The sequence below is a fragment of the Schistocerca piceifrons genome, chromosome 6, assembly GCF_021461385.2.
Source record: "Schistocerca piceifrons isolate TAMUIC-IGC-003096 chromosome 6, iqSchPice1.1, whole genome shotgun sequence".
Taxonomy (NCBI): domain Eukaryota; kingdom Metazoa; phylum Arthropoda; class Insecta; order Orthoptera; family Acrididae; genus Schistocerca; species Schistocerca piceifrons.
In genome coordinates, this window is record NC_060143.1 from 488,861,019 (window position 1) to 488,888,804 (window position 27,786).

The 27,786-nt window shown below is 44.8% G+C and overlaps 1 protein-coding gene and 1 non-coding gene across 2 annotated transcripts in view; both read left to right on the forward strand.

The window, feature by feature from the left end:
• The window catches only part of LOC124803409 (facilitated trehalose transporter Tret1-like), a 44,321-nt gene that overhangs the window by 6,628 nt on the left and 9,907 nt on the right, over positions 1-27,786 (forward strand). Inside the window, exons 2-3 of the mRNA XM_047264593.1 lie at positions 12,639-12,918; positions 26,861-27,148. Coding sequence (XP_047120549.1) covers positions 12,639-12,918; positions 26,861-27,148 — 568 coding nt within the window. The remainder of the gene's footprint in view (positions 1-12,638; positions 12,919-26,860; positions 27,149-27,786) is intronic.
• On the forward strand, positions 13,669-13,742 carry Trnat-ugu. Its single transcript has one exon. It is a non-coding gene; the product is annotated as a tRNA-Thr (tRNA).

Below are 27,786 nucleotides of genomic sequence, written 5' to 3' on the forward strand. Positions count from 1 at the left end.
ACATTGGCACCAAATTTCGCCACAATAATACCCAACGCCACCGTGGATGTGTCATGCAATGGGTATGTCGTCACACCCAGTTTTCCCCCCATCTCACCCCTTGTTTTGACGCCTCTGGGATAGAGGTCAGAACCGCAACGCCGAGCGTTGGATTCATGCGGTTTTCTTATGGGCGACCGGTGAAAATATTTGAAACACACCGCCGCTAGAAATCGACACGAGGTAGCCTTAGAATTGCCCCACGTCTCCCAGTCGGAAACAAAATTTCCCAGCGTGATGAGAAGCAGGACGCCGTCCATGACGATCTTTGACTCTACTGATACGTCCCGTATGGTTCAACCGCCTTCAAAGGACATCCTAGGCTAGGATCCCCACTGAACGTGGTCGCATCCCTTCGGAATGCAGTGTAACCGTAATGTTTGCTACGGTGTACAGGGTGAAACCAATACAGACTATTCAAAAACCAGTCGATGAAATTTGAGCGAATGCGAAGCAGCAAAGGTTGCATATGCTTCTACTGCTCTCCTATGCCGCTCCCTTCTGTTGTGTTGATCATAGAAGGGTGGGATGTTGATACGTTGACGCGTGTGTGAATAAAAATATAAAAGGATTGTTCTAAGCTCCCCTCCCCCCCCCCCCCCCCCACTCCTCCCAATTTAACACCACCCTCGGTGCCATCTGCCCACCTTGTTGAGCACCTTAAAAGTGTACCTGTATGAAGAGAGTCCTTGACTAGAGTCTTAGGCGCTTGCGGACGGGCTACGCTACTGCTGGTATGCCTGCTAATAAACCACCCATAACGGAGGGTTATCGAAGGGACTGCCTATCTGTGAGCCCGTAGGACTTTGTCATGGGTTGTTTCCATACAGGTATATTTTTAAAGTGGTCAGCAAAGGCGAATGGTTTGCACCGAGAGTGTTTCCATCTTGGGGTGGGGTCTGGGTGGCGGGGGGGGGGGGGGGGGGGGGTATTTCTTAGATGGATCACCGTTTGCCTTTTTATTTACGCATGTGTCACAGTCACACCCACCTATGGTCATTTTACAGGAAAGCACGAAACAGGAGGACTGGAAAAATATAGGTAACCTTCGTTGCTTCGGGTCGAGCTCACATTTCGTCGAATGGGTTTCAAAGGTCCCTAGTAGTTCCATCCTGTACACCAGATCAAAAACTGAGGTCTCACTGCACCACAAAGGGATGCGATCACGTTCAATGGGGTTACTGCTTCACGATGTCCTTAGAGAACGTTTCAATCGTCCGGGTGGTGTCAGCAATGTCAAAGGTTGTCAAGAACAACGTGCTGTTACTCGTCACACGACGAAAATGCAAAAAGGGTGGGAATCATTGCCTCAAGGGAAGGGTAGTTTCATTGACGTCCTTTGTGCCAACCTTTATGACCATTTAGTTTCGATTATGAGCTGCGGCGAATCTGAAATATTTTCCTCGTCCACCTCGGCACATTCTGACCTCCATCGCAGAGGCGTCAAAACAAGGATTGAAATGTGGATAACAGCGTGTGAGGCGATCTTAACATCGAGTGACACGTCCATGATGGTGTTGGGCAGAATTCTGGTGAAATTTAGTGCCAACGTGCTATCATTACCCCACCTTACACCTTACATGAACTGACCTGTGACCTGATTTTCGCCTGTATCCACAACTCACAGTTTGAAGCGTCGCTGACCCCGAGCGTGAAGTCGCAGGGGGCCAATCAAAAATGGCTCTGAGCACTATGGGACTCAACTGCTGTGGTCATAAGTCCCCTAGAACTTAGCACTACTTAAACCTAACTAACTTAAGAACATCACACACATCCATGCCCGAGGGAGGATTCGAACCTGCGACCGTAGCGGTCGTGCGATTCCAGACTGAAGCGCCTTTAACCGCTCGGCCATTCCGGCGAGCAGGCGGCCAATCTTTCGTATCTTAACAGAGGTAGGGTGCAGCCACCTTTGAGCAAATTTTCAAACCTATGCCTCGCAATGGGTGATACGAGGTTCAAAAAGCACCAGATAGCTTCAGGCCTAAGTCCAGAGATTTTTATATTTGTTCTGCTCCGGGTCTTTCGTTTCCGATCATAGTGACAGGGCACCATGAGACAGCTTTCCCTTATTGTATGCTTGCAGCACGTCTATCCGTCGCCAGATGACTGCCGGTGTTAAAAAAGACGATACACAGGCTTTCCGTCTTTTACGAATCAACACTCTATGTGAATACGAACGGGCCTCTGGGACCGTTGTAGTGTACGGCTGTTTACGGTTTGCGCGCGAGGCCCTGTTTTGCGCTGCTATGCATATTGTCACCTCCATAAGGTACAAGATGCATTCAAGTTCTAAGGCCTCCGATTTTTTTTCTCCGGACTGGAAAGAGATAGAAACATGCACATTGTTTTAAAACGAGGACGCGTTCATTGTCAATACGTCCCAGAGATGGCAGCACCGTACGGCAGATAGAATTTTACCGCCAGCGGCCAGAATGAGAACTGTTTTAAATACTTAAAATGGCGACGTTTTCCTTACTTGAACAGCGTGCAACCATTCGTTTTCTGAATTTGCGTGGTGTGAAACCAACTGAAATTCATCGACAGTTGAAGGAGACATGTGTGATGGAGTTATGGTGGTGGTGGTGGTGGTTAGTGTTTAACGTCCCGTCGACAACGAGGTCATTAGAGACGGAGCGCAAGCTCGGGTTAAGGAAGGATTGGGAAGGAAATCGGCCGTGCCCTTTCAAAGGAACCATCCCGGCATTTGCCTGAAACGATTTAGGGAAATCACGGAAAACCTAAATCAGGATGGCTGGAGACGGGATTGAACCGTCGTCCTCCCGAATGCGAGTCCAGTGTGCTAACCACTGCGCCACCTCGCTCGGTACGGAGTTATGGATGTGTCGAAAGTGCGTTCGTGGGTGCGACAGTTTAATGAAGGCAGAACATTGTGTGACAAAAAACCGAAACAACCTCGAGCTCGCACAAGCCGGTCTGACGACATGATCGAGAAAGTAGAGAGAATTGTTTTGGGGGATCGCCGAATGACTGTTGAACAGATCGCCTCCAGAGTTGGCATTTCTGTGGGTTCTGTGCACACAATCCTGCATGACGACCTGAAAATGCGAAAAGTGTCATCCAGGTGGGTGTCACGAATGCTGACAGACGACCACATGGCTGCCCATGTGGCATGTTGCCAAGCAATGTTGACGCGCAACGACAGCATGAATAGGACTTTCTTTTCGTCGGTTGTGACAATGGATGAGACGTGGATGCCATTTTTCAATCCAAAAACAAAGCGCCAGTCAGCTCAATGGAAGCACACAGATTCACCGCCACCAAAAAAATTTCGGGTAACTGTCAGTGCTGAAAAAATGATGGTGTCCATGTTCTGGGACATTGAGGGCGTAATCCTTACCCATTGCATTCCAAAGGGCACTACTGTAACAGGTGCATCCTACGAAAATGTTTTGAAGAACAAATTTCTTCCTGCACTGCAACAAAAACGTCCGGGAAGGGCTGCGCGTGTGCTGTTTCACCAAGACAACGCATCCTCACATCGAGCTAACGTTACGCAACAGTTTCTTCGTGATAACAACTTTGAAGTTATTCCTCATGCGCCCTACTCACGTGACCTGGCTCCTAGTGACTTTTGGCTTTTCCAACAATGAAAGAAATTCTCCGTGGCCGCACATTCACCAGCCGTGCTGCTATTACCTCAGCGATTTTCCAGTGGTCAAAACAGACTCCTAAAGAAGCCTTCGCCGCTGCCATGGAATCATGGCGTCAGCGTTGTGAAAAATGTGTACGTCTGCAGGGCGATTACGTCGAGAAGTAACACCAGTTTCATCGATTTCGCGTGAGTAGTTAATTACAAAAAAAATCGGAGGCCTTAGAACTTGAATGCACCTCGTAACACGCACTTTCAGTTCCTCCTGCGCTCTCTACAAATGTCTGATCCCGATGATTTTACTTCATTGACTTTGAATGTTTTCCATATAGGTTGTCGTATAGTATGTTTTTTGCTGTATCATGCCTTCTGGACAGATGCTGTTTGACAGACAATTTCTGATTTTCAACGTGATTTACGGGGTGATCAAAAAGTCAGTATAAATTTGAAAACTGAATAAATCACGGAATAATGTAGATAGAGAGATACAAATTGACACACATGCTTGGAATGACATGAGGTTTTATTAGAACAGAAAAAATACAAAAGTTCAAAAAATGTCCGACAGATGACGCTTCAGCTGGTCAGAATAGCAATAATTAGTATAACAAAGTAAGACAAAGCAAAGATGATGTTCTTTACAGGAAATGCTCAATATGTCCACCATCATTCCTCAACAATAGCTGTAGTCGAGAAATAATGTTGTGAACAGCACTGTAAAGCATGTCCGGAGTTATGGTGAGGCATTGGCGTCGGATGTTGTCTTTCAGCATCCCTAGAGATGTCGGTCGATCACGATACACTTGCGACTTCAGGTAGCCCCAAAGCCAACAATCGCACGGTCTAAGGTCTGGAGACCTGGGAGGCATGACGAAAGTGGCGGCTCAGCACACGACGCGCGCAAGAGATCTTTCACGCGTCTAGCAATATGGGGTGGAGCGCCATCCTGCATAATCATCGTACGTTCCAGCAGGTGTTTATCAGCCAGGCTGGGAATGATGCGATTCTGTAGCATATCGGCGTTCCTCTCACCCGTCACGGTAGCAGTTACAAAACCAAAATCGCGTATTTCCTCGAAGAAAAAAGGCACGATAACGATAGATGTTGTAAATCCAACCCATACCGTGACTTTCTCGTCGTGCAATGGAGTTTCCACGACAGTTCTAGGATTCTCGGTAGCCCAAATTTTGCAGTCGTGGGCGTTGACAGACCCTCGCAGCGTGAAATGAGCTTCATCGGTCCACAACACGTTACTCAACCAATCGTCATCTTCCCCCATGTTTTGAAACGCCCACACCGTATATGCCCTCCGCTTCACTAAATCGCCAGGTAACAGTTCATAATGCTGATGGATTTTGTACGGATAGCATCGGAGGGTACGCTTCAGTGCCAACCAAACGGTAGTGTATGGAATGCTGGTGCGACGTTCGACTGCACGACCGCTGACTTCCCCGTGCATAGACGAACCCGCTACAGTCCCCAATTCTTCCTGAACTGTCTCAGCAGCATTACGCCTTGTGCTCAGTCGGCCACTACGGGGTCTATCGTCTAAACAACCCGTGGCTTTGAACTTCGAAATCATTCTCGCCACAACTGCATTTGTCAACGGACCTTTACCCGTTCGTATCCCCTTTCTATGACGATAGGATCGTAACGCTGAACTAGCACATTCCCCATTCTGATAATACAGCTTCACTAAAAGCGCCTTTTCAGGTAACGTCAACATGCTGCGACTGCTGGCGCATCTGATTATCTCTTTTTTTTTACTTTATTGTTATTTTAACACCTGAACAATCAGGTAGGCTGGCAGCGGCATGCTACGCCGCTCTTCAGCCATAGAGTTGACAATCACAGTACAAGAATGGAGAATGAAAATGAACATAGTGACGGGCAAAAAATAGTGGTCACAGTCACACAAAAAACACAGAGCCGTTCACACTCGACGAGAAAGACACTGAAAACACGTTGACACGGCGCACATAACACTGATGAATCCGATGGCACAAGTAAACGGAGACGCATGACGGCGGACACTGAAAACACTAAATGACGTCACACACACGAGACACAGATGGCGATGATCTCCAGCTTGCGAAAGTCCACATAGCGTGTGCGAGTTCGGGGACCTGCCAAGAGGGGAAGAAAGGTGAGGGCGGGTGGAGAGGGTGGAGAGGGGAGAACAGAGATGCCAATGGCTGAGGAGAGGGGAGGAGGAGTAGAAGGGAGGGGAGGCCCGGGGGAGAAGTGGGGAGAAGGGGGGGGGGACGGATGGAGGGTGCCCAAAGGAACAGATACAGGAAGAGGGAGGGAGGATTAAAGTTGGTAGGAGGGGTAGATGGAGGGGAGGAGGACATCATCAGGGTGGGGGAGCTGGCGGAAGCCACCTTGGGAGAGGGTAAGGAGGGTGGAGAAATGGAGACCGGGCGGGACATGGGAATACAGGCGCAGCAGCGGGCGGGGGTGGGAGAGGATCGGGGAACCGAGCAGGTGAGGAGGATCGAGTTTGTGGGAGGTGTACAGGATCCGTATCCTTTCAAGGAAAAGGAGGAGGTGGGGGAAGGGGATGAGATCGTACAGGATCCGCGTGGGGGAGGGGAGACGGATGCGATAGGCGAGGCGGAGAGCATGACGTTCAAGGATTTGGAGGGATTTATAAAAGGTAGGGGGGGTGGAGATCCAAGCCAGATGGGCATAACAAAGGATAGGGCGGATGAGGGACTTATAGGTGTGGAGGACGGTGGAGGGGTCCAGACCCCACATACGGCCGGAGAGGAGCTTGAGGAGACTGAGTCGGGAGCGTGCCTTGGCTTGGATTGTCCGGAGGTGGGGAGTCCAGGAGAGGCGACGGTCGAGGGTGACGCCAAGGTACTTAAGGGTGGGAGTGAGGGTGATAGGACGGCCATAGATGGCGAGATAGAAATCAAGGAGGCGGAAGGAAGGGGTGGTTTTGCCTACAATGATCGCCTGGGTTTTGGAGGGATTGACCTTGAGCAACCACGGGTTGCACCAAGCGGTGAACCGGTCAAGATGGGATTGGAGAAGGTGTTGGGAGCGCTGTAGGGTGGGGGCAAGGGCAAGGGCAAGGAAGGCGGTGTCATCGGCAAACTGGAGAAGGTGGACGGGGGGCTGACGGCGGCGGCATGTCCACCGTGTACAATAGGTACAGAAGGGGAAGAGGACGGAGCCTTGGGGCACACCGGCAGAGGGGAAAAAGGTGTAGGAATCTGTGTTATGGATGGTGACATAGGAAGGACGGCGGGAGGGAAAGGAGCCGACCAGACAGACGTAGTTAATGGGAAGGGCGAAGGTTTGGAGCTTGAAGAGGAGACCGAAATGCCATACGTGGTCATAGGCACGTTCGAGGTCCGATTATCTCTCTCTTTACAGCTCCTTTTATACACGATTGTCATGCGCAGTCACTGACGTTTTGCTATCCAGCGCCGTCTGTCGGACATTTTGTGAACTTTGTTTTTTTTTTTTGTTCTAATGAAACCCCATGTTATTCCAAGCATGTTTGTCAATATTTACCTCTCTATCTACATTATTCCGTGGTTTATTAAGTTTTCAAATTTATACTGACTTTTTCATCACCCGGTACATTACGTTTCTCTGCATAATTTTATTCAGTCGGGTTTTGAAGGTTATTTCGCTTTTATAGTAGTCGAGAGTATGGACGCGCCGGAGTAATTTGTAGAAAGATCTTATGGGACCAAACTGCTTAGGTCATCGGTCCCTAAGCTTTCAAACTACTTAATCTAACTTAAACTAACTTACGCTAGGGACAACACACACACCCTTGCCGGAGGGAAGATTCGAACCTCAGACGGGGGTAGCAGCGCGGACCGTGACAAGACGCCCCTGACCGCGCGGCTACCCCACGCGGCCGACGCCGCAGTTGTAATATAGTCGCCCCTTATATTTCCAGATAACCTGATAATACCCTATCCAGTCGAAACGCTTCCTTCTTAAGTTAATAAAGAACATTCTGCAACCTATTGCTTCCTAAATAGCAGCAAATAAGGCGAAATTAGGTGATCTTTGAGAAGGCCGGCCCAAACGTTGACAGAAAATCATTGCTGGTGGCCACCGACGAGGGAGGCGTGGGGATTATCCTCACTCCAGGCATGGCTGATGCGGCTGTTGAAAACACCATCAATGTTGAATGAGGCCTCATTCTTGAACAAACCGTACGAAGTTCGGCATTACGGCACTGCGGAGGATAATCGCTTGACAGACGCGAACGTGAGGCTCAAGATCCGTTGGTCCCAGTGCTTGCAAACGTTCTTTACCATACGAGGTTAATACCTTGTCCACCAAAGTTTGCATTTCGCTGGAAAGTTGACGGGTGCTTGTTTCTGAGTGGCCAGGCTACTCAAACCCATATCCTCGAAGTCTGGTGTTCAGACATTTCTTTGGCGGGAACCTTGGCCGGCGCTCTGCGGCGTGCCGGCCAGTGTGGTCGAGCTGTTCTAGGCGATTCAGTCCGGAACCGCGCGAGCGCTCCGGTCGCAGGTTCGAATCCTGCTTCGGGCATGGATGTGTGAGATGTCCTTAGGTTAGCTGGGTTTAAGTAGTTTTAAGTCTATGGGTCTAATCACCTCAGATGTTAAGTCCCATAGTGCTTAGAGCCATTTGAACCATTTTGAATCTCTGCGGCGTGAACCGTGTCTCACGTAAGTTGGTATCCAGTTAAGATGACACGCGTTGGGAAAGCGTTCTTTGCACTTTTGTGCTTTTTTACTGGCACCACATCCTGCCTCACCATACATTAAATGCATGTCTGCCAACTCTCGTGACGAGTAATTTTCCATCTTTGACTCTGCATCATGCACTGTACACAGAAACGCAGCTCACCATGAAAACACACAAGCTGTCATATGCATTGGACAACTGACATCAGGGATAGTGGTGTGCACGTGGCGTGGCGGCCGCTGTGGCCAAGCGGTTCTAGGCACTTCAGTCCGAAACCAAGCGGCTGTTACGGTCGCAGGTTCGAATCCTGCCTCGTGCAACAATGTGTCTGACGTCGTCAGGTTAGTTAGGTTTAAGTAGTTCTACGTCTATGGGTCTAATGACCTCAGATGTTAAGTCCTATAGTGCTTAGAGCCATTTTGCACGTGGCACAGGTTAATGCAGCACTGCGATACGTGCTGACGTTACATGACACACGAGCTACGAGCTAAATCTGGTCGTCCGCTACTTGTTCCAGTCTATAACAGACACCGAGGATCTGCTTGCGCCTTTACAATACATGCATAGAGACTGGCAGTCTTTACTTTCAATGGTTAGGAGGAGCTACTTTGTTGTTATTCTGTGTATGTCTATAACACGATAAATATGCATTTCCGACCATTGAGTTCCTATCTCAATATAATCGTTTGTGACCCCAGTAACCCCTGTTTCAGTTTGACCCAAAAGGTATATGACTCCTCTGTAGTCTTGTTACAATTGGTGTCTGTGTAATAAGCCATACAATACAAAATATAGTGATAGCTCGCAAAAGCAATAGTTTGTGAGCGTAATAGATATTCAGCCTAAGAATTCGCGATGAAAGTCCATAATCTTGTTTCCACCGAACAGCCAGGCAACTTAAATCACTGAAACTTCCTGGCAGATTAAAACTGTGTGCCCGACCGAGACTCGAACTCGGGACCTTTGCCTTTGGCGGGCAAGTGCTCTACCATGTGAGCTACCGAAGCACGACTCACGCCCGGTACTCACAGCTTTACTTCTGCCAGTATCCTGTCTCCTACCTTCCAAACTTTACAGAAGCTCTTCTGCGAACCATGCAGAACTAGCACTCCTGAAAGAAAGGAGTAAAGCTGTGAATACCGGGTGTGAGTCGTGCTTCGGTAGCTCAGATGGTAGAACACATGCCCGCGAAAGGCAAAGGTACCGAGTTCGAGTCTCGGTCGGGCACACAGTTTTAGTCTGCCAGGAAGTTTCATATCAGCGCACACTCCGCTGCAGAGTGAAAATCTCATTCTGGAAACTTAAATCACTGTTTGGTCATGAGCACACCAAGCCAGACTAGCTCTTTTCTGCCAGTCTATTGCTTCTTCACGTCGACCCACCTTACTGCACCAATTCTATTAAACCGACTGCCATGTGTAAACCACATAACTGCGATGACTTAATTCAGCAGCAGACGATCACTTGACCGCCTGGTACTAGGTTTACGTTTCTTACAGAGCTCCAAAACAACCAATGTTTCCTTTTAAGGACGTCACCAGTATTGTGGTCACTGAGCTCACATCCACATCTCCTGAAATTCCATGCCACAGTTCCGAAGGAGTGCTTACAGTGAGGTGACAAATGTAATGGGATACCTCGTAATGTCGTGTCGGAACTCCTTTTGGCCAGTGTAGTGCACCATCTCGACATAGCGTGGATTCAACACATCGTTGGACGTCCCCTCCAGATGTATTAAGTCACACTGCCTCAAGAGCCGTCCACCCTTACGAAAGTGTTGCCGGTACGGGATTTGTACACGATCTGGCCTTCCAATTAACGGTTCAATGGAATTCTTGTCGGGGGATCAGCGAGGTCAAAACATTCGCTTGTATTGTCCAGAATGTTCTTCGAACCAGTCGCGAATTGTGACCTGGTGATACAGCCAATTGTCATCCATAAAAATTCCATCATTGTTTGGGAACATGAAGTCAATGAAGGTCTACAAATGAAGTCCAAGTAGCCAAACATAACCATTTCCAGTCAATGATGGATTCAGTTGGACCAGAGGACCCAGTCCATTCCACGTAAACTCAACCCCGTGGGGACTGTGCCACACTCGAACCCTACCAACAGCTGTTACCAACTGATATCGGGACTCATCTGATGAGGCCGCGGTTCTCCAGTCGCCTAGGGTCCAACCGATATGGTCATGGACCAAGGAGAGATGCTGCGGGCGATGTTGTACTGTTAGCAAAGACGCTAGCGGCGTTCGTCTGCTGACATAGCCCATTAACGCCAAATCTCGCCGCGCTGTCCTAGCTCTTAAGTTCGTCGTAGGTCCCACATTGATTTCTGTGGTTCTTTCACGCAGCGCTGCTTGTCTGTTAACAATGACAACTCTACGCAGACGTCGCTGCTCTCAGTAGTTAAGGCCAGGGCCGGCCAGAAATTCTGCACGCGTGCGGTGCTCCTGCACACGTGCAACTTCCGGGTCACAGTGTGCACGCCGCAGCCGTCAGCGTTCATGTAGTGCATGTTTCTACGCACAGGTGTCGCTTTATCCATTTGATGTACCGGCGTATTCTAGTGGTCTTTTCACGGCTAGCTGCCAACCATGGGAAGGTATTTCGCGTATTAAACATTTAAAATACCGTCACAGTCTACTCATTGAGACGTCTACTTTTATGTCAACAGCTTAACCCAGTAAGACAAGTTTTTATTAAGGCAGCTTGACTGACGGCACGTAAATACGCGTAATGTTTTTGATCTAGTACTTAAGAAAGAGAGCAGTTAGAGACTTCCAACGAACCTTATTCCTGATTTCAATTAACATTAAACTAATGCAAGGTTTCCTATAACTAATTCTCGGTGCCCTCAGTTACACCCACACAATTTCTGTATCATTGACCTCTGAACAGAACGATGACCGCAGACCTTTCGATGATCATCTGTTATTTCTATACCATTATTGCTATGTCTCTCATCAGTTACGTCTGAAAACTTCATAATAACCGACAATTAGATGAATGTTATGTTTTATCGACTTCAGCTGAGCGTAGCTCTTCACACATTAAAAAAAAACCCTAAATGTAAGTATAGATTGGAACAATCGGTTTAATGAGTAAATTTCCTGATAATAATGTAACATTGAGCAGAATGACGCAATAATGCACAGTTAGTAAACAATAATTTTTAATTATGAAAGGAATAAATCCAAACAAGTTTATCAATGGTCACGAGAAATGATAACCGATTTGATGTGTCTCATCCATTTTCTTAAGGACATTTAATTTTGCTTGCCTTATTCACTGTTGAGTACACTACACTCGTCTTTGTGATATGTATTGTAGTGTCTTTCAATTTAAAACTTACGCTGGCCGCCTATTATTCGGCGGCACAGCAAACATTGTGAGTTTTCAGCAACAGCTACAAAAAAGAATTGCATTTCCCAGTCATTTTTAAACGACGTCCTTTGCTTTTTCACAGTACTTTCCGTTTCTCAGTACTTCTGTCTTAAGGTTACGGTTACCAGGGGTAAACGAGACTGGGTATGTTGCTCTCTTGCTCGTACCACATAAACTGGGAAGTGGAGCCGCCGCCGTTCATTTAGGACTCATGTCTAGTAACAGATGTCGCTGTCGCTCGCTGTCACACACGTGCGCACATGTGCATCACTTCCGCACACTGTGCAGCGTTTGGCCGGCCCTGGTTAAGGCCGTCGGTCACTGTGTTGCCTGTGGCTGTGTTGTTTGTGGTGACAGGCAACACCTGAAATTTGTTTTCTTGGCGCACTCTTCACACTGTGGAATACTGAATTCCCTAGAGATTTCTAAAATGGAAAATCCCATGCGTCTAGCTCCAGCTACCGTTCCACGTTCAAAGCCTCCATCGTGCGGCCATAATCCCGTTGGTAACCTTTTTATATGAATCACCTGAGTACAAATGACTCCGGCAACGCAGTGCCATTTCTATACTTCGTGTACGCAACACAACCCCAGTCTGCATATGCCCGGTTCAAATGGCTCTGAGCACTATGGGACTCAACTGCTGTGGTCATAAGTCCCCTAGAACTTAGAACTACTTAAACCTAACTAACCTAAGGACATCACACACATCCATGCCCGAGGCAGGATTCGAACCTGTGACCGTAGCAGTCGCACGGTTCCGGACTGCGCGCCTAGAACCGCGAGACCACCGCGGCCGAATGCATATGCCCGTATCGCTATCCCATTACATTTGTCACCGGAGTTTTAGTTTTAAGTCCGTACGTTTGTGTGTCTGTGTCTTCAGTATCTTGCACCTCTGCCTGCAGGGTGCTGGCCGGTGCGCAGAGCGCCGGGTCGCTGATGCTGACGACGCTGTACGTCAGCGAGACGACCAGCGACGAGGTGCGGGGCAGGTTGGGCTGCCTGCTGCCCCTGCTGTGCAACAGCGGCCTGCTGTTCGCTTACGTCATCGGCGCCGTCCTGCCTTACTATACCGTGCTGTACGTGAACATCGCCCCTGCAGCCATCTTCATCATCTGTTTCGCCTTCATGCCTGAGACACCGTACAGGCTGGCAACCGTTCATCGGTATGAGCAGGCGAGAAAGGTAATAGCTGCTGCAAGGGCTGTTTTTTCAGTTTTTACGGCAACAATGTAGTAACTACATTTTTCCACAATTTAATGGCATGTATGGATACAAGCGGCAGCAGTCTTACAGCAGTTGTTACACTGTTTCCCTTCAGATCACCAAAGTTCAGCGCTGTCAGACTGGAGTGGCACTCGTGTTTGTGAGCGTCCGGATCCGTCGAGCTCTAGTCGCAAGTGGGGTCCATTCAGCACCTGGCCAGTTGAGCAGCTGCTTGATTGAGTAGTGGCTCCGGTCACCAAAACTGACGATGCCCGGGAGACCAATGTGCCGACCATTTACTCCTCCATATCCGCATCCAAAGATGCCTATCGCTGAAGAAGACACGGTGGTTGGCCGGTACCAGTGGGTATTCCGAGGCCTGTTCAGACAAAATTTAAATGATAATTAATTGAAACCCTCAGCTGCCGACAGGTGTTGTTCACATACTTCAATGGGGACCGTTGAAAATGTCTGTCCCGACCGGGACTCGAACCCGGGATCTCCTGCTTACATGGCAGACGCTCTATCCACCTGTCCTTCGTCTGTGCGAATGGGCACAGGTTGCCCGAACTATTACGGGAATCGTCACCTTGGTGGGCGCGAGTGATGAGTGGAACGGCAAAGTATTTATTAGGAACATTACGTATGTAGATTGTGGGCAGTTGGGAATGTGGGTCTCACGGGAAGCGTGCAAGGGATAAGACCCTGTAGTGGCGCTATTCATCTGTGTCCTCGGTGGCTCAGATGGACAGAGCGTCTGCCATGTAAGCAGGAGATCCCGGGTTCGAGTCCCGGTCGGGGCACACACTTTCAGCTGTCCACATCGAGGTGTGTCAACAACACATGTCGGCAGCTGAGGTTTTCAATTGATTATCATTTATTCTAGAGAAGCTGCACGGTCATCAATGGTATCTGTTCTTTCGAAAACAGTTACTATCTTCATACATAGTTTAATATCTTGTGGGTATTGGCAACAGGATTGAATACTCAAAAAGAGCAGCATAGACAGTTATGTCTTCTTTAAGTACAATCTATGAAGGTTTACTTTCACAAAAAGAACGTACACTCACTGTGATGGTGTGTAAAGAAAAACTTCTGTTGGATACCGTGGGCGTCAATTTCATATCAGACACACAATATTGCAGTGATACTTATGAAGTTTATCTCTGGAAAGAATCGAATGAAGACAGAGGATTGACGAACTCTGTATTCACCTTCAACAGATGGTGACAACTTTACAGTATTTATCTTAGCAAAAAATCGGTAGTGAATTAAAATGTGCGCGAAAGGTGATTTATGAGCAAAATGAGGTGGTCTTGTAGGCATAAAAGGCAGTTGATATTCAGCGGAAATCCCTTGCGTAAGTCATTCATTGAGTCAAAAACAAGAAGTTTTTCAGAAACAGTAAACGTTAATAAGAGTGTTCTCAGAGAACATAGCTTCCAAATTATGCTGGACCTCTCACAGAAGCCATCAGTTTTCACTATGGAAAAGGATAGAATAGAATGCTGATGTGTTAAGGAAATAATCACATTACAAAGTTAGCAAAATGGTTCTGAGCACTATGGGACTTAACTTCTGAGGTCATCAGTCCCCTAGAACTAGAACTACTTAAACCTAACTAACCTAAGGACATCACACACATCCATACCCCAAGCAGTATTCAAACCTGCGACCGTAGCGGTCGTGCGGTTCCAGACTGTAGCACCTAGAACCACTCGGCCACTCCGGCCGGCATACAGTTAGCATAAGAAAAGCCCAGAAAATATTATAGAGTGTAAACAATGCGGCAATTAAGTTCATGTAATATGGGAAATTTCAACATATGTGAATTTGATTAAAACTTCGTCAGTAGGAGGACAAAAGGCATTCTGATCACATTTGACCTCATGACTTATACTTTCAGCGTTTCTGTTATCTACAGTCACCTAGCCAATACTCCCCCTTCCCCATCCTCTTGCGCCTTCCCCCACTCGATTCCCCATTCCTAAGCCTCACTCCATCCTCTCCCTTATTTATGTTTTTTTCGTGTACTTTTAATAATATCCACCTCAATTTTTAACTTTTAATTTAAATCTACATCGAAATCGTCTAATTCTTTCTCCACCCAGAAATCTGGCAGAAGCAGAGAAGGTATGTTCTCGAATTCTAATTATTTTCAAGTAAACTATCGCTTTCATCCTCTTAACAATTAGTTCTTCTTGTTTTTGCAATTCTTCTAGCTGAGAGCCTTAGAGAATATTAATTTTGCTTTTGATTTTCTGTATAGGATTGCTGTTAAACATTCCACAATCTCTTGGGTGCACAACGGTTCCCCGCATTCTGGCAAAATTTCCACACAGAACTTCCAGTTTACGACTTTACCAAATGAATGGTCGTTAAATATAGTTATTCCTTTAATTTTAAATTCTGAAAATGCCTTTCTGTTGCTAGATGAAAATATCACCCAATTAGATACAGTGCAACTAAATCATACGTACACTCGCATCGATTCCTGCTACTCACCGAATTTTTCTGGTCTTCGTTTCTTAGTGAAGTGTTCTCTGGCGTCCCACAAGGGAGTAGCTTTGCAGCTCATTGAAGGCATTGAATCACACATGCAGCTTTACGCTAGTCTGGTCTTAGTGGCGTGTTTTGGATGACAGATGTCTGGTCGCCATGTTTTTGTTGGTGATCCTTTATTGTGATACTGTGGCTAGAACATCTGAGGAATTGCTGCTTCCCGCTACCTTATGTTTATGTATTGGCATCTTATGAGTCGGCATAGTTGTAATTTCTGCTGCCTTGGTTGGTAGATGTTGTTAAGCCAGCAATCCTTATTTAACCACGGTTAGATGTAGAAATAAATGGTGAGCACCACATCTTGCAAATCGCCTGTCCTTTTACCTACACGGAGTTGCTGCAGTATCTCAGACACTTCATGTATTCTAGATGTTATTATAAGAAATTAAGGGAGTTCGATTTTAGACATACCACGTATTATTACTCTTTCAAATAAATTAAATGTAATTTATTTCCTTCGATTTTAAGTATAAAGGTGCTTGTTCATTCTTTAATTATTTAACGCATGCTGATAAAAGTGATATTCCTACTGAAAATAAATTTTATGTATTTACTCGATATAGTTGTTTTACTTTGCTTTCCTTGAGCAATTGTACTCTCGCCCGCACCACTGCACGCGCATATTTATGTGCGGCTGGCTGTACGTTCTTTTCCCTAAAATTCTGGGGATTGACAAAAATGACCCCCTTTTATTATTTTTATTCCATTGTTTTCACATTTTTTCCCAGTTGGTAGCCGTTTCTGAAACTTTATTGCTCTTTCGCCGCCAAAGGACCCATAGACTGTCAGACAACAACGTAGTGTTTCAATTCAACTATACTGTTATTATTACATCCTAGATTTTCCATTGTTTGAGTATTTCAGTTCAGTTTTATCACAACTGTGCTCTGCAATAGTGCGAATATTGTGATTGCTACATCAGTATTTTCTGTCACAGTGCTAATAAACTATTTTTTTCCGGCATGGATTAGTTCATTGTACGGAGTGGTCTGGCCTTGAGTGCAAGTAGTGGAACCCTCTGGCCCGAAAAAAAAGAAACCGAACGTAGTTAAAGGGCAACATGATAATTATCATCTTAATTATTTATCTTACTGTTTTGTGTAGTGACACAGCATGCTCAGATCCCCGAGTGAGTTGTGTGTGGTAAAAAAATGCAGCAATGCCCACAAAATTGAAACTACATCTGTCAACAAAACATTCCTCCCTATAGTGAAGACGTGAATTACTTTAGACGGTTGTTGTATCGGAACAAAATAAGAAATAAGTGAAGCTCACGATTACATAGGGACGTGTTTCGTACAAAGTACAGGAAGGTGGCTGTAAGGCAGCCTAACTTATCGTAAAGATAAAAATAAAACACACAATACCAGAAAGGTTCTCAATGCTCGTGCGTAAAGAAATGGTAAAAATAATCGTTGGTTCAGAAGCTGTAACTAAAATTTCAGAAATTCCTCTCTCTGCTTACACAAACAGCAGCCGTGTTAGCGACATGTCCAGTGCATCAAAGACATTTTGAAGGAGAGAATAAACACCAGTCGTAAGTTCTCATTTCTGATTTCAAGTCCATCAACATTGGCGGTCACGCTGAACTTCTTTCCTATTTAAGGTATGTTAATGGGGATGTAATTGCAAATAATTTTTTTTCCAAAGAGCTATCCAAACGAGCAACCAGTGAAGAGATATTAAGTATAGCTAACGAATATTTGGTCCGGATGAACTAACGTGCTAGTGTTTACACCAATGGAGCTACTTATATGACAGGCCAGTTGAAAGGATTCGTGAGTAAAGTACGCGGAGTAAATGGTTCAAATGGCTCTGAGCACTATGCGACTTAACTTCTGAGGTCATCAGTCGCCTAGAATTTAGAACTACTAAAACCTAACTAACCTAAGGATATCACACACATGCCCGAGGCAGGATTCGAACCTGCGAGCGTAGCGGTCGCTCGGCTCCAGACTGTAGCGCCTAGAACCGCACGGCCACTCCGGACGGTGCGGAGTAAATCCTAACTTATAAACCGACCATTGTCTCATTCACAGCAAAGCCAATGTTAGTCCGCCTTGCAATCAATATCCACTGAAAATCGTGGAGGACGAAGTAGTTAAAAACATCAGCTTCATCGAACTGCGGTGCCTACATATGCGCCATTTTAACTTGTCGTGTGAAGAATTTGGATCACAGCACACTGCATTTCTGCGTACAGAAGTACGATTGTTAACTCTAGGTAAAATGTTAATGCAATCATTTGAGCTTAGAGACGAGGAGGCACTTGCATTTTTGGCTGTTGAGGGGCATAAGTATATGGATTTATTTGCTGACAATGGATGAGTATCTAAGATGACGTGTCTTTCGGGTATTTTAGTGCACTTAACTAAATTAAGGAGAAAAATGCAAATGAAAACGAAAATATTCTAACTAGTATGGTTAATATTCAAGGATTTATTAAAAAGTTAAATTTGTGGATACAGGCAATTGAAAATGGGTCACGTGATATGTTCCTAAATGTATGACCCCATACTGACCGTAACAAGATGTTGATGGGCTTAATTAAAGAGCACGTTCTTTTCTTGGAGCAGAATTTCAAAAAATATTTTGGAGAGAGTTCTGAAAATTTTGACAATGTTCGCGATCCACTCGTGGATTCCAAACATTTTTCGTAAATTAAAGTTTAGGCTTAAAATAGGAACGAGCAGATTTGAAAGCAGGCAAAATACTGAAATAAAAATTTTTCTACGTGCCTCTGGATGCATTTTTGATGTCAATAAGCAGTGAATACGGGCTACCTCCCAATTGGCAATTAATGTGCTGTTACCATTTTCAAATGGTTCAAATGGCTCTGAGCACTATGGGACTTAACATCTGTGGTCATCAGTCCCCTAGAATTTAGAACTACTAAAACCTAACTAGCCTAAGTACATCACACACATCCATGCCCGTATACCATTTTCATTCAGTAACATATTTGTGTGAAATGTGCTTCTCGGCGTTGACCCAAACTGAAATGTCAAAGAGAGAGAGAGAGAGAGAGAGAGAGAGAGAGAGAGAGAGAGAGAGGGGGGGGGGGGGGGGGGGAGGGGGGGAGGAGGGGTACTCAGATACATCGACGAAGAATTGAGAACTGCTTTGTCAACGATTCCGCCAGGAATCAGTTGCTATTGTGCAGTTAAGCATGCTGAAGTATCACTTTGAAAGTACGAGGAGAGTTATTTCCTTTAAAATTCGTATTAGTAAAGTCTCTTTTCTACAGTGAATTAACTTAAAATACAGTGGCCACGAATCATGTTTCATAAAAATAAAAGTTTTTTTTGTGTTTTTTTTTCGTGAGGACATTCATCGACGAACAGGAAACAGTATTCTGCGATCATGTTAATATTTGGGTAGCGGCATACGCCGTTCAGTAAGGACGAGTTTTTAAACCTAGAGTACAAATATTCAGAGCACCTGAAAATAAAGCAAAGTTTCAGTAAGAAAAAAGTGAAAGCAGCTAAAGACTTTTACTGTGATTCTACGAAAAGACATGAAGACCTAAGGCTAAGGACAACTGAATCTACGAGTTTGCAGCGAGCAGCAGACTTCATCAATGACATTATTCCACAGTCTAGGTGAACTGATGGACAGGCTCAATATTATGACCATTTATGATCAAATTACAATTTTTCCTAACAAATATGACTTCTCTACGCATAACAATTTCATGTCCGATACAACTGTGCAAAACTTTAAAAGACCAACATGAAAAAAGTGGAAGAATATATTTAAAAACCAGCGAAAATTTAAAGTTATGACGTCGAGTTTCAAAATCCAATTTAGCAACGAGTCACAGAATGGTTTAGTGTGAAAAATGTCCCAATGCAAGCTAAAGAAAATATAATTTAGAAAATATTTACGTTTCCTATACTACCCGACGCTCACCCGCATTAAATGTTGGAGAGAGAGAGAGAGAGTTTCTGAGCATGTTTTCGCTGATATTACTTGTTATTCATTTCATCCCGCTGGCTTCATTAAATTAATTCCTACGAATTTAATGCTTACGGCACGATCCTCCTCGAAATCCGTTTCAAAATGGTATTCTACCACCACATCCCCCACTGGACAATCCCTATCTGTATTGTTCGAAAATCTCACGTAAAAAAAGTTGGTGGCAATCTAAGATCGATTCACGACTGTAAATATACCGGGTGATCAAAAAGTCAGCATAAATTTGAAAACTGAATAAATCGCTGAATAATGTAGATAGAGAGGTACAAATTGACACACATGCTTGGAATGACATGGGGTTTTATTAGAACCAAAAAAATACAAAAGATCGAAAAATGTCGTGATCAGAATAGCAATAATTAGTATAACAAAGTAAGAAAAAGCAAAGATGATGTGCTTTACAGGAAATGCTCAATATGTCCACCATCATTCCTCAACAATACCTGTAGTCGAGAAATAATGTTGTGAACAGCACTGTAAAGCATGTCCGGAGTTATGGTGAGGCATTGGCGTCGGATGTTGTCTTTCAGCATCCCTAGAAATGTCGGTCGATCACACTTGCGACTTCAGGTAACCCCAAAGCCAATAATTGCACTGACTGAGGTCTGGGGACCTGGGAGGCCAAGCATGACGGAAGTGGCGGCTGAGCACACGATCATCACCAAACGACGCGCGCAAGAGATCTTTCACGCGTCTAGCAATATGGAGTGCAGCGCCATCCTGCATAATCATCGTACGCTCCAGCAGGTGTTTATCAGCCAGGCTGGGAATGATGTGATTCTGTAGCAAATCGGCGTACCTCTCACCCGTCACGGTAGCAGTACAAAACCAGCAATATTTTTTTTGTTCTATTAAAACTCCACGTCATTCCAAGCACGTGTGTCAATTTTTTCCTCTCTATCTACATTATTCCGTGGTTTATTACTTTTTCAAATTTATACTGACTTTTTGATCATCCGGTTCTCAGATAGTCCGACGGTTAAGGTGGATGCCTGCGAAAAGCACGAAATCAGGGTCGTAATCTTGGTAGACAATGGTTCAAATGGCTCTGAGCACTATGGGACTCAACTGTTAAACTTAGAACTAGTTAAACCTAACTAACCTAAGGACATCACACACATCCATGCCCGAGGCAGGATTCGAACCTGCGACCGTAGCGGTCTCGCGGTTCCAGACGGCAGCGCCAGAACCGCGCGGCCACTTCGGCCGGCAATCTTGGTAGAACAAAAATTTTTAATGGTTGTAACTTCACAAATTACGCTGTTTTTTTTTTTTTTAATTTCGCTAATATTATTTCATTTCTGAGGATCTTCACTGATTTCAACCCCATTTTCCTCCATCCATATTATGACAAGGAGTTTATTTTTTGGTATAAGTTAAATTGTTTGACACACATTTTCATTTTTATTTGAATGTCTTAAAACGTATTGAGGTCGTAAATATTGTGTCTAAGTTCATTTCGAAATAAAGATGTTGTCATTTGTTTAGCCATGGTCCCGAGGAGACGCGATCAATGTGACTAAGTATTCTTCCCGATATACCTGTAGTCTCATTCATGCAGTTAACGTGTCTAATTACTCTTCATAGGTTGTTATACACTGACGGGAAAAAAGTCGCAACACCAAAAATTAATCAAAGCAAGATAATGAAACTTTGGGAATAGGTTTGTCATGGTAATACATGTAAGTAGGAGAGGCCGTTAGCTATATAGCTGGCCGCTGTGGCCGAGCGGTTCTAGACCCTTCAGTCCGGAACCGCGCTGCTGCTGCTGCGGTCGCAGGTTCTAATCTTGCCTCGGGCGTGGATGTGTGTGATGTCGTTAGGTTTAAGTAGTTCTAAGTCTAAGGGACTGATGACCTCAGATGGCAAGTCCCATAGTGCTCAGAACCATTTGAACCATTTTTTATATTTAAGTGATTAACACTGGGAGATCACAGATTAATGTTAGCGGGCGATAAGCCATTGCAAATGTGGTGTCACCGCCAGACACCACACTTGCTAGGTGGTAGCCTTTAAATCGGCCGCGGTCCGGTAGTATACGTCGGACCCGCGTGTCGCCACTGTCAGTGATTGCAGACCGAGCGCCACCACACGGCAGGTCTAGAGAGACGTCCTAGCACTCGCCCCAGTTGTACAGCAGACTTAGCTAGCGATGAAACACTGACAAATACGCTCTCATTTGCCGAGACGATAGTTAGCATAGCCTTCAGCTACGTTATTTGCTACGACCTAGCAAGGCGCCATTACCAGTTTATATTGAGATTATTATTGATGTATCAACAAGAGCGATGTTCTCCAATTATGGATTAAAGTATTCCAAGATCTTCGTACTTTATTTGCAATTCTCAAGAGATTGTCCTGTTCCAGACCTCATGCCAGTCTGCGTGAGATAAACGCGTGCCTTTCGGCTACCCATCACTGTGGATTGGCTGTCTTCCCAGTCCACAACAGCAAATATGAAATACTGGTACCTTAATAACCCGTGTAACAGCCAGAATGTTGAATGCAAGCGTGTCCGAAATGTTTTGACAGGTGCCGAATGTCAATTTGTGAGACGGAGTTCCATGTCTGTTGGATTGGTCAATACATGTTCCGTTAACACTGTTTGTGGACGACGCTTGAACTGTCGTCCGATGAAGTCCCATATGTGCTCGATTGGAGACAGATATGGTGATGGTGCAGGTCAAGACAACAACTCGACACTCTATAGAGCATGTTGTGTCCCAGTAACGGTATGTGGGAGAGTATTATATTGTCATAAAACACCCCCTGGAATGCTGTTCATGAATGGCAGCACAAGTCGAATCACCAGACTGACATGCAGATCTGCAGTCAGGGTGCGTAGGATAAACACGAGAGAGCTTCTGCTGTCGTACGATATCGCACCCTAGGCCATAACCCCAGGTGTAGATCCAGTGCGTCTAGAATGCAAACACATTGGCTGCAGGCCCTCTTCTAGCCGCCTCCCGACCAAATGGGCTCTCGTTTAACACCACTGAAGTCGTAAATGGCGGTGGTTTGGGGTAATGGAATGCACGCTACAGAGCGTCTGGCTCGAAGTCGTCCTCGAAGCAACCGACTTGTAACAGTTCGTTACGTCACTGTGGTGCCAAATGCGGCTTAAATTGCTGCTTTCGGTGCAGTGCAATGCGCCGAACACGATGGTCTTCCCTCTCGGTAGTGCCACGTGGTATTCCGGAGCCCGGTCTCCTTACAACCGTACATTCCTCGTGATCTCCGCTACCAGCAATCATGTACAATGTGCTACATTCCTGCTAAGTCTTTCTGCAATATCGCAGAAGGAATAATGCATCCCTATTTCACTACCTCGTTCAGACTCAATGCTGTGTTAACAAAGGGGTCTTTGTCGCCTTGACGATAAACTCCACTAACGTCAACGTACCACCTCCCGTCCCAAAGGTAACTAACGCTTATGATTGTTACAGTGTGTATTTAAAGCGAACCTGCGATGCATCTTCATAGCGACGCTACTAGCACGGCTCATGCGACTGCTGGGGAATTTGAATAGCTTTCATCTTTCAGATGTAGCAACACCTCTAACAACTTTCCTGTATGTCGGACAACTCCGTCTTGGTGTCACGATTTTTTTCCGTCAGTGTATTTCACATGTGCGTTTGAAATAACTGATTAATAATATTTGAGTGAATATGAATTACTTTCTCCAAGAAAAACGCTGCTCTGCTACGTAATCGCCCAATCTTTTATTCACATCCACAGCTACGTACATACTCTAATAACAACTGTGAAGAGCAGTACAATGGTTACTTGGTATTCTACCAGGTGTTAGAGTTTGTTCCCTTTCCAACCACGAGTGGAACATGGGAAGAATGACTGCTTAAATGCTTCTGTGCGCTGTATTTCCTGTAACTGGCCTAATCTAATAATTATGGAAATACAGTAATCACTTGAGCAAACACAGATTGTTCTGTTTAACTCCCAAAGATGTTCCTGTCCAGTTTCAGCGTGTTCACGTATTATCTGTCAAATAACATGTAAAGAAATTTTCCATTATAATAAATATAGTGTTGAGTTACGGTATTCAGATTTATTAAATTATTTATAGAAAAAATACCTTAGTTTCACATAATTTTTTATGTGGCTACCTGACATAGTATAGCTGATATTTTGTTCCACGTTGTCATCTGCAATTGATTAGGATTTTTCACTATTATATGACGTACATTTATGAAAATGTTAGGCCTCAAGCGAAACTACTGCTTTTTTCCTGCGTTGCTAATATTAGAATACAGCACTGTCATTGTATTCAACTGTCAATAACTACTTTTTTTGTTATTTTATTACCGTTTGTTAAGTTAAAGTAACAAATTTAGAAAATGTTGCGGTTGTATGTTGATTATAAACGAACTATGTAAGTTGGTGAGCAGTAGGGTAGAGCCTGTGTATTTAAATTGAGTGTGTTTACCCTCTGCTGGTTCCAATTTTCTATTTCTCTACAGGATGGAATGTGTGTGTGTGTGTGTGTGTGTGTGTGTGTGTGTGTGTGTGTGTGTGTGTGTGTGTGTCTGTGAGAGAGATAGATAGAGAGAGAGAGAGAGAGAAAGAGAGAGAGAGAGAAAGAGAGAGAGAGCGCTGAGAATGGGGCTCTATTGTAGAGCCCTGTGTATTCATTATGTCCTCATATTGTGGCTTGTGGTATAGGGTAATTTTTTCTGTTGTAAGTTTCTGTGTGGGCTTGTTGCTGCATTTAACAATTTTTAGGTTGGTCTTTATGTCTTTTGGTGCTTGCCGCCTACCCATAAAAAAATGTGCAACTGCTACTGTCAGTCGTAATTACCCTCTTAGTCATAGTTGCATCTAATCCTGACATTTTTGCCTTTGTGTCCACTAAAAACTGAGTTACAGTCTTCACACGTGAGTTGACAGATTCGAAATGTGTTGTGTTTGTCTGTGCTAGTGTTGGTTGTCTTCACTCTCTTTTGTAAAGACTTGGCCACCCTGTCGGCTATTTTCAGTCTTTGTTGATTCTTTCAACATGCTGCGAGTCCTGTACGATACTTCATTGTTGTCGCAAAGCGTGTGCTATTTGCTTGCGATTGTGGATGTTTCTTATTCTTATGTTTATCGTATTTTTGTACGTTCCCAGATGGCCTTGGCTGTCGTCACATCTCGTACAGGATTTGGGCAGGTGCGCTGGCCCCAGATCGAATAATACGTAGATACACTTCTAAAATACACAACTGGTCTGATTGGAATGTCCTGCTTATGAATTTTGTTATTCCTTGTAAAGCTGGTGCGTTGGGATTCTTTTGTTTTAGCCGTTTCATTTCCTGTTTTGTGAATAAGTGTGAAATTTTTTTAAAGTTCCTGTGTATTTTCCTTTATCTTTATATTGAGCCACTGGTTAACTTCATTCTGCTACTTTCTCCTAGAAATTTTGCAGACTTGTGACTGTATTATTCCTGTTTCGTTACGACTATATGGCTCCCACGTCGGCTATTGTGATAAGGGCATGTTCTTCCCAAATTTATCTCTTATTTTCATGTACACTTTTTCTTCTTCACTTTTGTTTCCTGGTTTAATGTTAGTTTTTCCCTTATTATACACCTTATTTCCTTTGCTTTTAGCTCGCTTGTTACCCTATCTTTTTTATTATGTATTCATTTTCTGTTATCAGATACTTCACTGTCTTGTATGTAACTTGTGTGTTGACGCTGCACTTAGGTACTCTTCCAAACAGGCTTAGTTCTCGACAAGCATGTCAAGAAACAAAAACTGAACATTCCCGTTCCATTCGTGTTGATTATGTACTCACTTCCTGTTATCAGATTCTCAAATATCTTGTTTGTAGCCTGTATGTTGATACTGTATTTAGCTCCTATTTCTAACAGGATTAGTTCATTAGAAGAGATTTCATCTTTCAGACAAGAACTACTGTACTTTCAAAGAAAGTAATTAGTCTTTGCATCACCTGAAAATATTACAAAGACCTGCTTCAATATTTGTGCAGCTCGAGATTTTGTGCCCTTTGACTACCACGTCAGTGAATTGGAATTGTATAACTCATATAAATATCTGAGTGTAGCTGTAAGAATATGGTATCACAAGATCACACAGACTAAGTGTGGTGTCACCGCCAGACACCACACTTGCTAGGTGGTAGCCTTTAAATCGGCCGCGGTCCGTTAGTATACGTCGGACCCGCGTGTCGCCACAGTGATTGCAGACCGAGCGCCGCCACACGGCAGGTCTAGTGTAGAGAGACTCCCTAGCACTTGCCCCAGTTGTACAGCCGACGTTGCTAGCGATGGTTCACTGTCTACATACGCCCTCATTTGCCGAGACTACAGTTTAGCATAGCCTTCAGCTACGTCATTTGCTATGACCTAGCAAGGCGCCATGTTCAGTTACTATTCTGAACAGATAATATTGTGAATCATGTACCGTTAAGAGCGACGTTCATCATTGATGGATTAAAGTTAAGTATCAAACTAATTACGTCCGCTTTCTGAATTCTAATTCCTTGTCATGTTCCAGACCTCACGGCAGTATAGTCCTTCCCTCCTCACGCCAGCCTGCGCGAGCTAAAACGCATGCATTTCGGCCTCCACTCGTAACACCGTGTTGGCTCTTCTGCCAGCACAACACTAAGTATGGATAAATCAGGTGACAAATCTTGGTTCACTGGTAGGATAATAGGGAAATGCAATCAGCCTGCAAACGAGATTGCTTGTAAAACACACGTACGATACATTTTAGAAAATTACTCAACGGTGTGAGACATGTAGCAGATACGAGTAATGAAGGATATTGAATATACACTAGTAATACCAGCACGAATGGTCACAGGTTTCCTTTAACGCTGAGAGAGTGTCATGAAAATGTTGAAGAAACAGGCAGGCACATGAAGAAAGACACAAACTATCTCAAAAAAGCCAACTTACAGTGTTTCAAGAACCAACAATAAGTGGTGACTAGGAGTTTCGTGCAATCTCCTAAACATTGTTCTCCTGGGGATCGCAAAAACAAGATTAGAGTAATTACTGCATGCTACAAGGCGTTAAACAGACATGCTTCACACACATGAATGGAATAGGAAGAAGCCCCAATAACTGGTACAACAGGAAGTGCCCACTGCTACGCACTTCAGTGACGTTTGCAGAACATGGACGTAGAAGCAAAACAGGAGGAGCTCCAATACATTGCCTGGCATATGCCGTTCAAGAAATCCTCAATATGATTGTATCCTTTTTTAATGATCATTGATATAGTACCGAGTAAAGTTCTTTTTGCAATTCTAGATATACCGCATCAGTCTGACTGCACTGATCCGTGGCTTTCACGGCATCATTATGCTTCAGTTAGGACATTAAGTGAGTTGGGCGTGCTTCCTGTATTATAGGTGCTGAGGTGGCTGCGTCGAGGGATCTCAGAGGAACAGCTGGAGCACGAGATGGCACGCATTCTGGCATCGCTGGCCGGAGACCAAGAAGGTGGCACGGGACGCGTCACCCTCAAGGAACTCTGCTGCAGGGCCTCGCTCAGAGGCTTCGCCAATGCCATCAACCTAGGCACCAACCTGCAGCTCTGCGGTTCCTTCGCTGTGCTCAACTATGCCGTCATCATGTTCGATGAGGCTGGAGGATCCGTACCCTCCGAGATGGCAACGATCATCTTAGGTGCTTTGCAGGTACGTTATTGCCTCAGAGCTCAGCAGCCTCCATGTCAAGCGTTTCGATTGGATTCACGGTTTTCTCAGTCTTTTCTTATCTCGTACCTCTTGGCTGTTATTTTCATCTCTACAATTACAACTACACCAGACATCCTCTGCAATGCGTTATGCACAACCCAGCCTTTTGGAGCTCTAGTGGCTCAACTACGGTATATCAGCCTAAGAGTATGCACTGGGTGCCGTTTCCACACTGATAAGTAAAAAATAAGGTGAAGGTAGGAGAAAAAGGGAATGAAGGAGGAGAAGCGAGAGAAAGAGGAACGGGAATATAAATAAGAAAAGGTAAGGAATGGTCTGAAGTTCATTAAAATAGTGAGGGAACGGAAATGCATGGAAAGGATTCATGAAGAGATTTAAATTCGACCCTGTGGAGCTACACTTCAGTAAGTCCTGTTACTACTCGATACATAGACCGTCTTTTTGTGCTTCCTTTGGTTGCAATGTGGCGCCACTTTCATTATACGAAGAGAGCAACACAGCAAAAGCACGAAGAGCGTATAGAACTTCTAAAATAAAAATAAAATTGTTAAAATAAAAAAAATGTTTCTGCAGGAATTGGTCAAAACAAAAAAATGACTATAATTTTACGTCCACAG